Source organism: Aptenodytes patagonicus, chromosome 21 (assembly GCF_965638725.1).
Source record: "Aptenodytes patagonicus chromosome 21, bAptPat1.pri.cur, whole genome shotgun sequence".
In the NCBI taxonomy this organism is placed as follows: Eukaryota; Metazoa; Chordata; class Aves; order Sphenisciformes; family Spheniscidae; genus Aptenodytes; species Aptenodytes patagonicus.
Window position 1 is genome coordinate 6,532,737 of NC_134969.1, and position 13,339 is coordinate 6,546,075.

Genomic DNA, 13,339 nt, shown 5'->3' on the forward strand with positions numbered 1-13,339 from the left:
TCTGCTGAGTCTGAGCATTCAGACCTGATGCTCGAATCCATCAATCCCTGGATGAAGAGGGTCAGTGAAGGAGGCATAGTTGGGGTCGATGGTTTCCCGACAGTTAAACCCACCTGTACTCTCCAGCCCACCCCGTCTGCACCCAAAGTCACTTTGACTGCGATGATTTAGGAACCAGGAGCCGAGACCAGCTCTGCTCCAGCCTCAAGGGCTTCAAGAGAAACACTGCGGTGAGCGAGGTCCCGCAGCCCCGAGGGATGGGGCAGCCTGCAGCCACCTGCTGACAGAGGGACGCGGCGCCGGGACAGGAACCATCCCAGGTGACGGGGACCAGGGACAGTGCCACACACCCCACGCCCAGCAGACATCACCTTGCCTCTGGGGGAACATGCGGCCACATTTCCCTGCCTCCTTAAAAGCTGACGGGTCTGTTTTGGCCCCAAGTGTGCCATCCTCCAGCTCTTCTCTTCTGCCCACAGCAGAAAAGCAGGGCAAGACGTGCTCTCAAAGCGACCCTGCGCTTCTTTCCTTTTCACTGCACAAACTGTTCCAATTTCCCAGCTCTTAAATACCCGGCGGCTGCAAGCAGATTCCTCCTGGTCAAATGCTGGCCAAAAGACTGCGTGGGACAGTCCTACGGCACGGCACTGCTGGGGCGCAAGCATCGCGTGTCCACGCTCCATCGTCCCAGCTGAACTGCAGCCCCCAGCGGGATGGGGCAGAAAGGCAGCGAGAGGTGAGAAACGCCTGATACAACCTGAGCCAAGGCAGCAAATGGGGGGAAAACAATGGGGGAAAACAAGGATGAAAGCTGAGGTGGACACATTCAGAGGAGAAATGCAGCACGTACTCTTCATGGCAAGTTAATTAATATCAGACAACGACCTGTGGCATGGGGAACCCCCCTTGTGTGTTCTCACAAAGACCAGCCGAGGCTCAGCCCTGAGTCAAGGGCTCAAGGCCGGTTTCAGCCCTGGCAAAAAAAAGTCAGGGCAGACCATTGCCTTCTGGCCTAGGGGCTGGGGGGCAGCAAGCAGTCAGCCACGCAGGGGGCCCGTGGCTGTAGGGCAAGATCTGGCAGAAGCTGAGGTCCCCCCGCCGAAACTGAGGCAGGGTGCAGGCACCCTTGCGTTCTCCCAGCAGTCAGCCACGGGTACGTGGGGTACGGATCTAACCTGCTCGAGGACCTGCCACCATCTCCTACCACCCTCCTGCCAGCCTGCTTAGGGAGAGGGGACATGCAGCCAGTCCGGTTCCCCCACTGCTGAGCACCGAATACACTGTGCCTGTCACAGAAAACTCACTCCCTTTACATTTATTTATAGCAGGAGGCTGGATTTTACTCAAAACATGAAAATAGGATTCAGCTGTAGCCCAATAATTATTTCGAGTGTGGTCATTTTTATTGCCATGAATAAAAAATAAAGCTGCTCTTCTGAAGTTAACGTCTATGGTTTCCCCGGGTTATATATGAGTGAGGGCCTTGATTTAGTATTGTACAATAGAAAAGTAAAACAGAACAATAAATCCCATCCACACAGTTCTTGTAAAAAGCTATCTATTTCAGTTTTGACCGTACAAAAAAAAACCAGAAGAAACTGGACAGGGAATATACAAGCCACATATGGAATTTAAACAAATTTTACCAATTTCAAGTGATCTGGGAAAGGGTTTAATAGTCGGTGGTACAGCCAAAATGAAAATCTTTTCAATTCCAAATTTTCCTTCCTCCCCAAAGAAGGCAGGATGGAAAAAAAGCTGTACAGCGAGACCACGCAGACACTGCAGCCCGCGAGAGGCCGGCTCGTCTCATCAAGCTGCTTCAACATTTTCCCAGCGCCACAAGCGTGAGGGGGGTTGGCACCGGTGAGAAGAAAGTCAATCCGACTCTGTAAACCAAGGAGCGCGAGGGCACGAATCCCACCATCTCCTCGTCGGCTTCACTGGATCTCCCCCATATACAATCTTTTGTCGCTGGATGCGGAGAGTACTGAGGGAGAGAGAGAGGGGAAGGGAGGAACACGAAAATTAAACACAACGGTTTGAGACCTCCACTAACAACACACCGTTTGAATTGAACTATTCATTTCGCTTGCTGTAAGTGATCTAGAAAGCCAAATTTCATTTGCTCCCCAAAAACACTTTATGGAACTACTACTCTGACACCTAATCACACGCTGTGCGTCGTGGCTGCCATTCCCCTGTCCCAAGGCAGGCATAACGGCGTACTGCCTGTAATGTCTGAGCATTAAAATGGTAAAGAGAGGCGTATAAACACGCTGTTATCACTCTCAAGCACCCTGAAGCATTATTTTCATTGCAAAGAGCGTTCAGATTGCAAACCGGGCACTGCCGTCAGGACTGCATGCCGCTAGAGGGCACAGGCTGGCCAGGAAAACCTCGCCGGGACGTTATTTTATCAGAACAGGCAAAATGCAGCTGGCACCCAACTACAACACGCCACTGAACCGCCTTAACTCAGAAAAGGCTCTTCAGGGGATTCAAGACACAAGCATCGAAAGAATGACCCAGAAGCGCTGCTCCTGACACTGACAACGGCTTCATTTGAGTCCAGGAGAGATTTTGGGGATTTCTACATGAACTCACAGACTGGTGTCTGTCATCTTGCCGCATTTTGGCTCCCCGTGCACCCTCCCATGCAGACGAGTATCTTGGAGCGGGTGCAGCGATTTACAAGATTAACGTTCCCAGACGTTAATAGAAATCAATTGCATAACTCGCATGCGACGCCTGGACAGGTTTTTAATTTTTATTTTAAGCTGAGTGACTGATTCACAAAGAGGAGCTCAGCAGAATACAACTGCAAACAATCCGCTCCAAACCAAAGAGGAGAGATCGCTCCGCTCTTCCAGCACAGTCTCCCATCTGAAGACAGGGCAATGAATAACCAAGGAACAAACCCGTAACTCACTGCCCTGCTGCAGAGACTATCATCCTTGGCACAACCAAGCTCTTGGCTTCACTTCGGGGTTGACCCTCGTCAATTTTTGGCTGGAGCAATGTGGTGACCTGGCCGATGGTGCAAGTGCTTCCACAGAAACAAACAGCACCCTACGGTCCTGCCTGGGCCGCACACCACGCCGAGAAACTGATGCGAAACCTGGTCTCAGCTAATGCACGGTGGTTAAAATGGTTCTGAAAAAGCCACCAGCTCTGATACGTGGCAGCATGTGCAGGACATCTCTAGAACGGGGACAAAACCCGCTGCACAAAGAGCCTTGTTTGCTTCCTACAGCTTTTGGGTAAGTTAGAGACCGCAGGCTGGAGACATGATCCCAGGTTACTACAACTCCTTACGTCATCACCAAATGTATGGCTGTATCCCTGGTGTCCAAACACCAGGTACCCCAAAACCTTTTTCCACGGCCCTTGGGAAGTCTGGACAAGGCCTAGGCAGCGGCAGCCAAGCCACTCACAGGCCACCCACAGGTGCCACCAACAGCCCAGACCACCGCAGGACCGCAGCCGCACTGCTGCTGTACAGGTGCCCCCACCCAGGTCTCTCCCTGAGCAGGACACAGAAGCAGAGCCCCCGCGCTCAGCCCAGGACCCCAGGGCACACCCAGCCCAACTCCTGTCTGCAGGAGAGGAGCAGGCAGGAGTCTGCTAGCCCTAAATTTGTCTCTGATACTTGGGGCTCTGGGCCACAGGCAATTTTGGGGCTGTTGTCCAGAGGATCAGCAGTTCAGCCAGCCCTGAAGCTATTTCCCCAGATGACTTGAAGTGGGGAGGACTTACTAATGGGTTCCTCCGGATGGAAAGCCAGTTCGTTCACCGACCCGGCGTGGCCTGGCAGCTTGTACAAAATCCTCCTGGATGTGGTGTCCCACACGTAGACAAACCTACAAGAGAGTCATTATGAATGCAGGCATTTGAGAGAAAGCAGCTGCCCCCCACACCAACGGCTTCTTCCTGCAGCGGTTCACCACCGGGCTGAAATAGATGCAGCTCTTAGTGTGGATGAACAAGGAGCTTCTCAGGAGCAAAACGCTGCACTGCCAAATCCAGAAGAGCAGAGGTCTGAGCAGCTAGGAGCTAACGTGTCAACTTGGTGTTGAAAGCCTCACCACCGTCATGGCACGGCAGCCCCATCTCACCCCTCGGGTGAGATCCTTCAGAGAAAGGATCTGAAAGCATAAGCCCTCAATATAGCAGGAACACAGTGGGCTAAGGGAGAAAATTAGTGTTGGGAGGAGGGTTCTCACCCTCGCAAATACCTGCCTGCAAGCCTGGCAGTCATGCTCGGTTCAAGATGGCAGCCAAGCAGTGAGGAGGAGCTTCGGTGCTCCCCCAGCCCCTGCTACAGTGTAATCCCTCACAGCCACAGCTTTATATAGGGATTTCATAGAATCATGGAATCATAGAATAGTTTGGGCTGGAAAGGACCTCTAAAGGTCATCTAGTCCAACCCCCCTGGCGTGGGCAGGGACATCTTCAACTAGATCAGGTCGCTCAGAGCCCCGTCCAGCCTGACCTGGAATGTTTCCAGGGATGGGGCATCCACCACCTCTCTGGGCAACCTGGGCCAGTGCTTCACCACCCTCAGCGTAAAACATTTCTCCCTTACATCTAGTCTAAATCTACCCCCCTTTAGTTTAAAGCCATTCCCCCTTGTCCTGTCGCAACAGGCCCTGCTCAAAAGTCTGCCCCCATCTTTTTTATAAGCCCCCTTTAAGTACTGACAGGCTGCAATAAGGTTTCCCTGAAGTCTTCTCTTCTCCAGGCTGAACAACCCCAACTCTCTCAGCCTTTCTTCATAGCAGAGGTGTTCCATCCCCTGATCATTTTTGTGACCCTCCTCTGGACCCGCTCCAACAGGTCCGTGTCTTTCTTATGCTGAGGGCTCCAGAGCTGGACGCAGTGCTCCAGGGGGGTCTCACCAGAGTAGAGGGGCAGAATCCCCTCCCTCGACCTGCTGGCCACGCTGCTTTGGATGCAGCCCAGGACACGATTGGCCTTCTGGGCTGCGAGCGCACATTGCCGGCTCATGTCCAGCTTTTCATTCACCAGTACCCCCAAGTCCTTCTCGGCAGGGCTGCTCTCAATCCCTTCATCCCCCAGCCTGGATTGATACCGGGGGTTGCCCCAACCCAGGTGCAGGACCTTGCACTTGGCCTTGTTAAACCTCATGAGGTTCACACAGGCCCACTCCTCGAGCTTGTCCGGGTCCCTCTGGATGGCATCCCGTCCCTGCTGTGCCATTAAAGTCATGGTTCCCTTCCCAGCATTTATTAGGGAGCCGATCAGATTGCGCCGAGCCATTTGATTAACCTCCTGCAGGCCTCGCCGTGGGCTCCCACCGCTGCCCGAGCACGGCACCTTGGCTGAAGGGCAGCGCAGAAGCCACCGGCATCCTTCGGGCAGGAGGTCAGAAAGAAGCTGCGGGCACCAGGCGCTGATCAGCTTTCAGATTACTCTTATAAATGGTCTCAGAGAGTGGGGGAAACGGTGCCTTGCTGCAAATCACACTGTACCCAAGATGACCGCTTGTCCCCCATGGGTGTTGATCGCTGCCTGCACAGTGTGGCGGCCGCATACAAGCTCCACCGGGAAGCAGAGCGGTGCTTTGACCCTGGTTATGGTAAGCATCCGTAGGAGTGAGCGGGGTTTTTTAATACATCAAAACAAGAAGAGCCCTGAGCACCATCTTACAACCCAAGTAAAGTGACACTGCACCCCACCTGCGCGGGAACGCCGCGTCCCTCCCTCCCTCCCAAACACAACGGCCTCGCCATGTGAAATGGCATTTGTTACAAGGTTCACAGCGCTGAAAAAAATCGGTGGCTTGGGAAAGCTGCCAGTTCTGGATTACGCTCACTCTGCCTTCTCATTTTCCTCTTTAGGGAGGTGACTGGCAGCTAAAACGAAATCTGCCGGGGCAGAAAAGGGAAGCGGTGAGGCAGTAATTGGCCAGGTTTGGCGTGAGGGGCAGCTCTGCTGCCCGCACGCCCCAGAGGCATCACTATGGCTATTTACAGGGGACTGCAGAGGTTGAGGGCATGGGGGACAGCCCGTAAAACATGTGTAAAAGCAATCCACTGCGTTACACTCCTCCAAAGGAAGGTCGCTGCAAATGCCACTGCGCATCCCCATGTCTCGCCCGCATGAATTCAAGCGTGCTGGGGATCAACAGCCCTTTCGTCAGCCCCGCACGCAGCCCAAGCTCTGAATGCCAAGGCTGGACCGTTTCAAGCTTATGCAATGCCACCAACAACGGGCTCCTTGGTTTCACCTGTTCCTTTCCATTTGTCAGGGCTTTGCAGACCAGACGAAGAAGATTTGCTTTTACAATCAGCCTGTCTGTTAGTTGAAATAGCAGTGAGCTTCTTTTCCCCCCAGAAAAGCACTGAATCATTTATAACACTTGCTGGCTAAGTAGAGAGGACACTGGATACCAACACAGGGCAGATCTGCTTTGTTAGGAGCATTCATTTTCAGGCTGGTGCTATTTGACTTATTTTCTTTAAACACATAAAAGGGAAAAATTCAAGCCTGCAACTTAAGTCATGAATGTTACTTCAAGCGGCATTTCTTCAAGCACAACTATTTTATCTAGCAGGCAAGAATTGTATCAAATGCTTTCTCAAAGCACTCCGCTGCTGTATTTTTAATTTGGTATTGCAAAGCAGGCAAGCACTTTAAGTAGTTGATTTTACTATAACCCTTCTGAAGGGCCCAACAGCAAAAAAAAAAAATTCAGGTAACCGTCCCTCCAACATACACACACGCTCCACACAATGCGGAGGAAGAGATTAATCCTTGGGGAACTATTTTGTACTCAGACAAATGAAACATTTGTTTAATCTCACTTTGCTTTCCCGGCAGATACTCCTTCTCAAAGAAAATTTAAAAGCTCGGAGATAGGAGAAATGTTTGAGCGGCCTTGTCTAACCTGCCCCGGGACCTGGCTGCGTGCTCTTCCCCACAAATGTCACAACAAAGTTGCTGTCAGACCACAGAGCTACATCAGCATCTGCAGAACTAACCTAATGGCCCAAGACTCCCAGCCACACTTCGCCGCTGAACGGAGCAGCCGCAGTCTCGGCAGGCTAACACGCAGGCGTTCCTCCACCACGTGCACCGCCGTTACTGCCCAGCAGGACTGGAAAGGAGAGTCACGTCTCAGCCACTTGCTGTGACAGCTGGCCCCACTATATCTGGACAGCGAGAGCTAAAGTTCTCCCTATCCTCTGTCAGAAACTCATTAATTTGCTGATTACTACTGCTCTATGCCCTGGACTCCAGCCTGCAGGAATTCCTGTCTCGATGTCACTGAGAGTGCGTCTGGATTTGCTCCAGCAGAGGTTGGTATCCTTCACGGTGACCTTCAGTGTCTGGCATGGACCCTCTGCTGGCTTCCTCCCTCTACCCGTTTTATTCCTCCGTTGCCTTAGTTTACAGAATATCTCATTTAAAAGTCCAATATGTGCTAATTTAGTCAGATCTTTATTTCTCCTTACTCATTAATTAAAGGAAGGATCAAGAATAATCCCTGGAACACCACTGGTGCTTCCTGCACGCCACCACGCAGCAATTTAACTGGTATTTGTGGTCCTTACCAGTCTAACTCCCACACTACACACCACTTCCCCAGATTCCCTGCTTCTAGAAGACTCTCACAGGCATCTGCCGGTACAACTGCAAGGGACCTAGTTCACCGACAACCACGCTCCCATCATCTGCTGGTCCTAGTGTTGGATCCCGTGGTTGAACATAAGCAGTAATGCAGATCTCTAGTCAGCTTTTGACAATAATAAGAAGATTTTACAACTGTACGGTGCTCCTCCACTGACACAAAGGCAATATTAAAGACATCGCTATTGTAATGAGGGCAGACTACGCTCACAGAACACCACAGAGGGTTGTCTGGGTCCTCACACCTCTACGCACAACTCTGAGTCTTCAGATCATGAGCCGACTCATTCCAGGAGGGCCTGCAAAACGATTTGGGATCGCTGGTAACAGAGGAACGCAGTGGCAACTCACCTGTCGGCCGATCCCCCTGCTATTTTACTCCCATCTGGGGACCAAGAGCACCTCAGAAGATTCTAAAATAAAAGAACACGCACAGATCTATTTGCAAAGGAAGACTTCGTTTTTCCCTTCTACTTGAATTAAAATCACCACGAGACTTTAAATATCATGAGCACCACTTTAATGATCTCCCTTCGGAAGATGTGATGGTAATTACTGATTTTATTTTATTGCTGGAAACATCCAGTGCCTTGTTATTTTACACGAAGTAGATAGTAAATGTAGAAAATACTTAATTTACAGCTAATTATAGCTGAACCGAGCAAAGAAATCTTGTTATTGTGGCTTTAATTGGAATCCCACTTTGTGCATTAATCTTTCTTTGAGTTCTTATTACAGCCTTTCTGGTTTAAACTTGAACTTAAAAAACAATTTACAGAAAAGTTAAAAGCAGCAGCATTTTACAATCAATCACGTTTCGGTCTGCAGTAGACTCACCTTTTCAAAATTATGTACGTTCCCCTGGAAAATCTTTACACATCTCTCTTTAGGGGCAAACGGTCGCACATCCCAGATGCGAACTGCAACAGAGAGCTCACAGTAATTAGCTGAAGATGGCAGAGGCATGGGGGCAAGGTCAGCTTCTGGAAGCGTTCCTTTTCCTAAGACATGCTGCTAACGAGCAAAGACCTGGCCACGCTCCTTTTCTCTTCATGCCCGGGTTTCCCCAGAAGCAAAAGGAAACCAGAAGCTTTCCCCTGCAGAAAGCTTTGATATGAAAGGTCAAATGCAGAAATTTGTAATTACGCCAAGACCACTGCCATCAGGAGGGGAAAAATCCAAAACAACTATTACACAACCGAGCCACCACCTCCTTACATGAGCATTTGCTTTGTTCTAACGCACTCCATGATCACGCTTCTAATCAGATCAGCTTCGCCGAGCACCCCCACACGGGAGACAGGCTGTTTGGAAACCGTGCTGTCGCTCCCTGCTGCAGGGAAACAGGCAAACCGCCCCGACAAGAGCCAGACCGAGACTGCGTTCAGCTGTCTGCACAAATAACGTGTGCCGTAGCTTGTGCCCGCACTGCCCTTCGGGAGACGTGACAAACCCTTCTGACGCAGCTGCTCCCTCCCTGCAAAGGACGCGACTGCCACCGGCGTAACAACAAGAATTCAAGCTTTATCTCTGGAGCCGAACTCCCTTCAGCCCATCCCCACGTCCGGCTCTTGTTTTTCTACGTCAAACAATTTGAGCTGTTCCTTCCTAAACGCCACGCGAAGCTAGCGTAAGAGAGCAGCGTCCGACAGCTGTCTGCACAGCTGCGCTCTCACATCAGGCGGGACGTACCTGTGTTGTCCATTGCGTTGGAGAGCAGGTAGGAGCCTTCCGAACTCAGACTGAGGCCTGTCACCGAGTCCGCGTGTCCTCTCATCGTGTAAGTGAGCTTGTTCTGGCGAAGGTCCCACACCTTTCAGACACAACATTGCGGTTTAACGAAAAGACAGCCAAGACTGTCGGAACTGCTGTTTCCAAAGCGTTTCACACTGGTAGTGATCAGTCAGCTGATGACATCAGACTTCAGTTTTGGTTGGTGGGGTCTGACTGGCTAAAATATAAGGCTAGAATTTTATATGTCTTGTAGGGAAAATGGAATTTGCCCCTTAGAAGACTTCTTACCGAATGCGTCCAACAACCAAGGCGTTAAACGTCAGCAGCCCCACGCGTGCAGGAATCCCTCTCTGCCTGCCTGTAGCTCCCCCAGCTCCCAAAGCCCACTGACTGCTGGCACAGAGCAGCGGTTGTCCAGTCCCCAGGATTTCACACTGTTCTTTCCCAAAGAGTTACTGCCTTTCAGGGGGCAGTCGGAACAGATCTTATGTCAGCGCTACACTTAGCAACGGCCCTCTGACAAGCACATCCCCCGCGCCGAGGTAAGGCTGGAGCCCGAGGCTAAAAGGACAGTAAGACAGACTGAACCGTACAGCTATCGGGATAATCTCAGTTACCAGCTGAATGAAACATTGAGCTTGCTCTTAAATAAGAACTTTCCACACTAGCAGGTGATAAAGTAAGTTGCAAACTGGAGCAGAGGGCAGAGAGCGCGGACGTGTCACCACATTTTCTTTAGTTTACCTCATATATGGCCCTAGAGCCTCCGGGACGGGTACGGGCCGCCAGAAGAGCCAGCAGACCGTATCGGCTCCAGCGGGTGACAGCAATGCCGGGACGCCTGACCAGGAATGCCAGGGCTGCCCAGGCCGTCACATGGCAAACAGCCCTGGCGCAACTCCCTCAGAGTTTATTGGCCCTATATCAACAGCGAGGTCAGACACAGCAGGGCTGCGCCGTTCTTGTGGCAGTAAAATTAACCAACAGGCTTCCACATTTGTCCTTGACCGAGGCGGTGCCCTCGCACACTGCCACAAGCAAGATGCGAGGGGATGGAAAAGGTGTGCACGGTCAGAAAGGCACACGAGGACACGGGCGTCCTACCTTAATATCGTTGTCGATGCCTCCGGATATGATCTGATCACTGGTGTCATTGAAAGTTACAGCCAAGACCTGGTACGTGTTCTGAAACGTCTGGACAGCAGCTTTTTTCCTGATATCCCACAGCTGAAAAGACACGGCAGTTGTAAAAGTTGCACAGAAATGTTTATGATAAAATTACAGGAGGTTGCACGGATACTTGGCAGAGACTCAGAACACTCTCCTGAAACCCCCTCTTTTAGATCTCAGGCGATCTCTATAAAAACCACGATAAAAGTCTGGTGTGGTTGGGGCACAGGAGTGCGGGGGAGGGAAGAAGGGGCTAGCGTGCGAGATTTCATTAACAGCTTGCCGTTCTCGTGCTTTGGTAATGCAGCTCAGCGGAAAAAGTACAACTGAGCAGATGAATCTTCTTAATCCCCCCCCCAGAATTACAGAAAAAGAGGAGCAGTTAAATTTTACCTCAAATTTTTTATTTCTGAAATCAAAGTTATTACATAACGAGATGATAAGAGTAACGAAAGGCTGAATTCAGCCCACTTAAATGGGAAGACCCCAAAAATTCTTTCAGAGATCCTATCTTACTTTCATTCCAGACTACCTCCTTGCACAATATACTGACCTTCACTGTCCCATCGTCACTGCCTGTACAGACGAGCTGGGGTCCTCGCCTGGCTGGGTAACAGGAGTTAACGAACGAGGTATGGCCCTTCAGTCTCTTCACTCTCTCTCCAGTCTCACTGTCCCACACAGCCACCGTTTTGTCTGTGGATGCTGAGAAGAGCATGCTGCGGAGAAGAATCGCCGTGAGGTTCTCCATTTCGGAAACATTTCTCCCCTCCCACCCTTTTTTACTCTCAAGTTCTGTGATCAAAGCTGGAAATATGCCATGGAGAAGAATCTCCCCCATATGCCAAGACAAAGGTGGCGTTTCAGAGGAGGCTGACTGACAGCGGGGCAGCTACACTGGGAGGCACTCCCATTAACCCCCATTTCTAGATACACATAAATTGGTTTTCCGCCTCCTCAAACACTATCCGGGATGAACACAGCAAGGAAAGCTCAGTGGCAATCGCTCAGGTGCAACAGCGGAACGGCCTTTTAAATTAACAAGTATCTCACTTGGTTTCTTTCCCTCCCCAGCGTCTCCCAGATGACCGACACCAACTTTCCTGTTCCTCAAGACTGAAATCAAGGGCACTGGCGGGTCACAGGTGACTCCAGATCCTTTGCTCGAGCAGGCACCGCTCCTTATCTGGGAAAGCCACACTGCAAGCATCCGCCGCACGTGGACCGAGCAGGGGCAACAACGGGGCGCTCTGAGGGACTCCGGCCAGCAGAAAGCATCTTCCTTCAGACAGAGCCGGGCCCGAGGCCAAAAGCCACCCGCACGCCGCTTACCTGCCGTCTGTGTTATAGTGCAGCTCCATAACCGCCCCGCTGTGCCCCTTCAGGGTGGCGTAGTTATCGCAGTCCCCGTAGACGTTCCACAGCACTGGGGGGAAAGGAAGGGAGAGGTTAAGTACAGGAAACACGGAAACACCTCCCTGCTGCGGCTGGAGCCGTCCTCCGGGAATTCAGCAAAACGATCTATGTACCATCGCCGCTATCGTCTCCAATCCGGGATGACGCGTAGCAATAAAGAAGCACCGTGTGAGCCCTGGAAGGACAGGCAGCTGATTTGAGCTGGTCTATGGCTTTGGATCAAGCTGAATTTCTTAAGGAGAGCTATAACCTTCACCTCAGCCACCCAAAGCATTAAAGATTGCATTTCTGCAGAGTGCTGCAGTCAAACGCAGGCCGACGGTATCCTGTGCGAGGGACCTGGGCACACAGGGCTGTGACCGGCCGGGCGCGTCACCAGCCCCATCTGCGGAGGGGCCTACGCCAACTGGACGGTGACCTGCCGGAGGAGCTGGAAGAAGTTTCTTGCACCCCCTCCTGGCGAAGCACTTCACGCTCAGGGCTGAGATAAAACCCCACCACGGCACGATGGCCTGAAATCGCACGAGCCCCAGCCCCGCGCAGCACTGGCTGGGACCGTGGTGCCCGGTACTCACGGATGAGCCTGTCGAAGCCGGCGGAGGCGAGGGTGTTGCCGTTGGGGTGGAACTTGCAGCAGTACACCTCTCCTTCGTGCCCCGAGAGCAGCATGATGGGGGCCTGCAGGGAGGAGCAGCGTGGCGGGCCCTGCGAGAGGCAACGGGGCAGCCGGGTGAGAGGATGCCACGGCGGGGAGCAAGGGGCACCCCCGGGGCACGGCCGGCGCGCCAGGAGACCCCGGCCCCGCCCCCCCCTCACGGGCCTTCTCCCCTCACTCCTCCACCCCCCCCCGGGCCTTCTCCTCCCGCCAGCCCCCCGCGGGCCTTCTTCCCCCCACTGATCCCCTCACGGGCCTCCCCCCCTCCCCAAACCCCGCCGTCCCCTCAGGGGCCTTCCCCCCCCCCCCCCCGCCGCCCCGCGCCGTACCGCCTGCAGCAGGGCCCCGGGGGGGGGCTGCTGCTGCCCCCCCCCACCGCCGCCGCCCGGCGCCCCCGGCAGCTCATGGCGGGGCCGCTTGGCCGCCGCTGGCACGAGCGGGAGATCGGGGCCGGGGGCGGCTCCGGGGGCGGGAGCGGGGCCGGGAGCGGGGCCGGGGCCGGGGCCGCCGCCCGGGACCTTCCGCTTGTGCTGCTCGATCATCGCCGCCGGCCGCGCGCGCCCGCCCGCCCGCCCCGCCGCTCCCCCATTGGTCAGCCGCGCCGCTTCCTGCCGCGCCGATTGGCGAAGAGCGGCCGGATGGCCCGCCCTCCGCCGCCTCACTTCCGGCGCGCGGGTGACGGAAGGGAGGCTCCGGGTGCCGGCGGGC

The 13,339-nt window shown here is 53.3% G+C and overlaps 1 protein-coding gene across 1 annotated transcript; it reads right to left on the minus strand.

Moving 5' to 3' along the window:
• Positions 1-1,381: 1,381 nt before the first annotated feature.
• SNRNP40 (small nuclear ribonucleoprotein U5 subunit 40) lies at positions 1,382-13,220 on the minus strand. The gene is given in 11 exon segments (XM_076357352.1): positions 1,382-1,990; positions 3,760-3,863; positions 8,008-8,069; positions 8,494-8,576; positions 9,349-9,469; positions 10,495-10,617; positions 11,114-11,279; positions 11,893-11,986; positions 12,552-12,681; positions 12,961-13,181; positions 13,184-13,220. Coding segments are annotated over 11 exon segments (1,191 nt in total). The 3' UTR covers positions 1,382-1,940.
• Between the last annotated feature and the right edge of the window lie 119 nt (positions 13,221-13,339).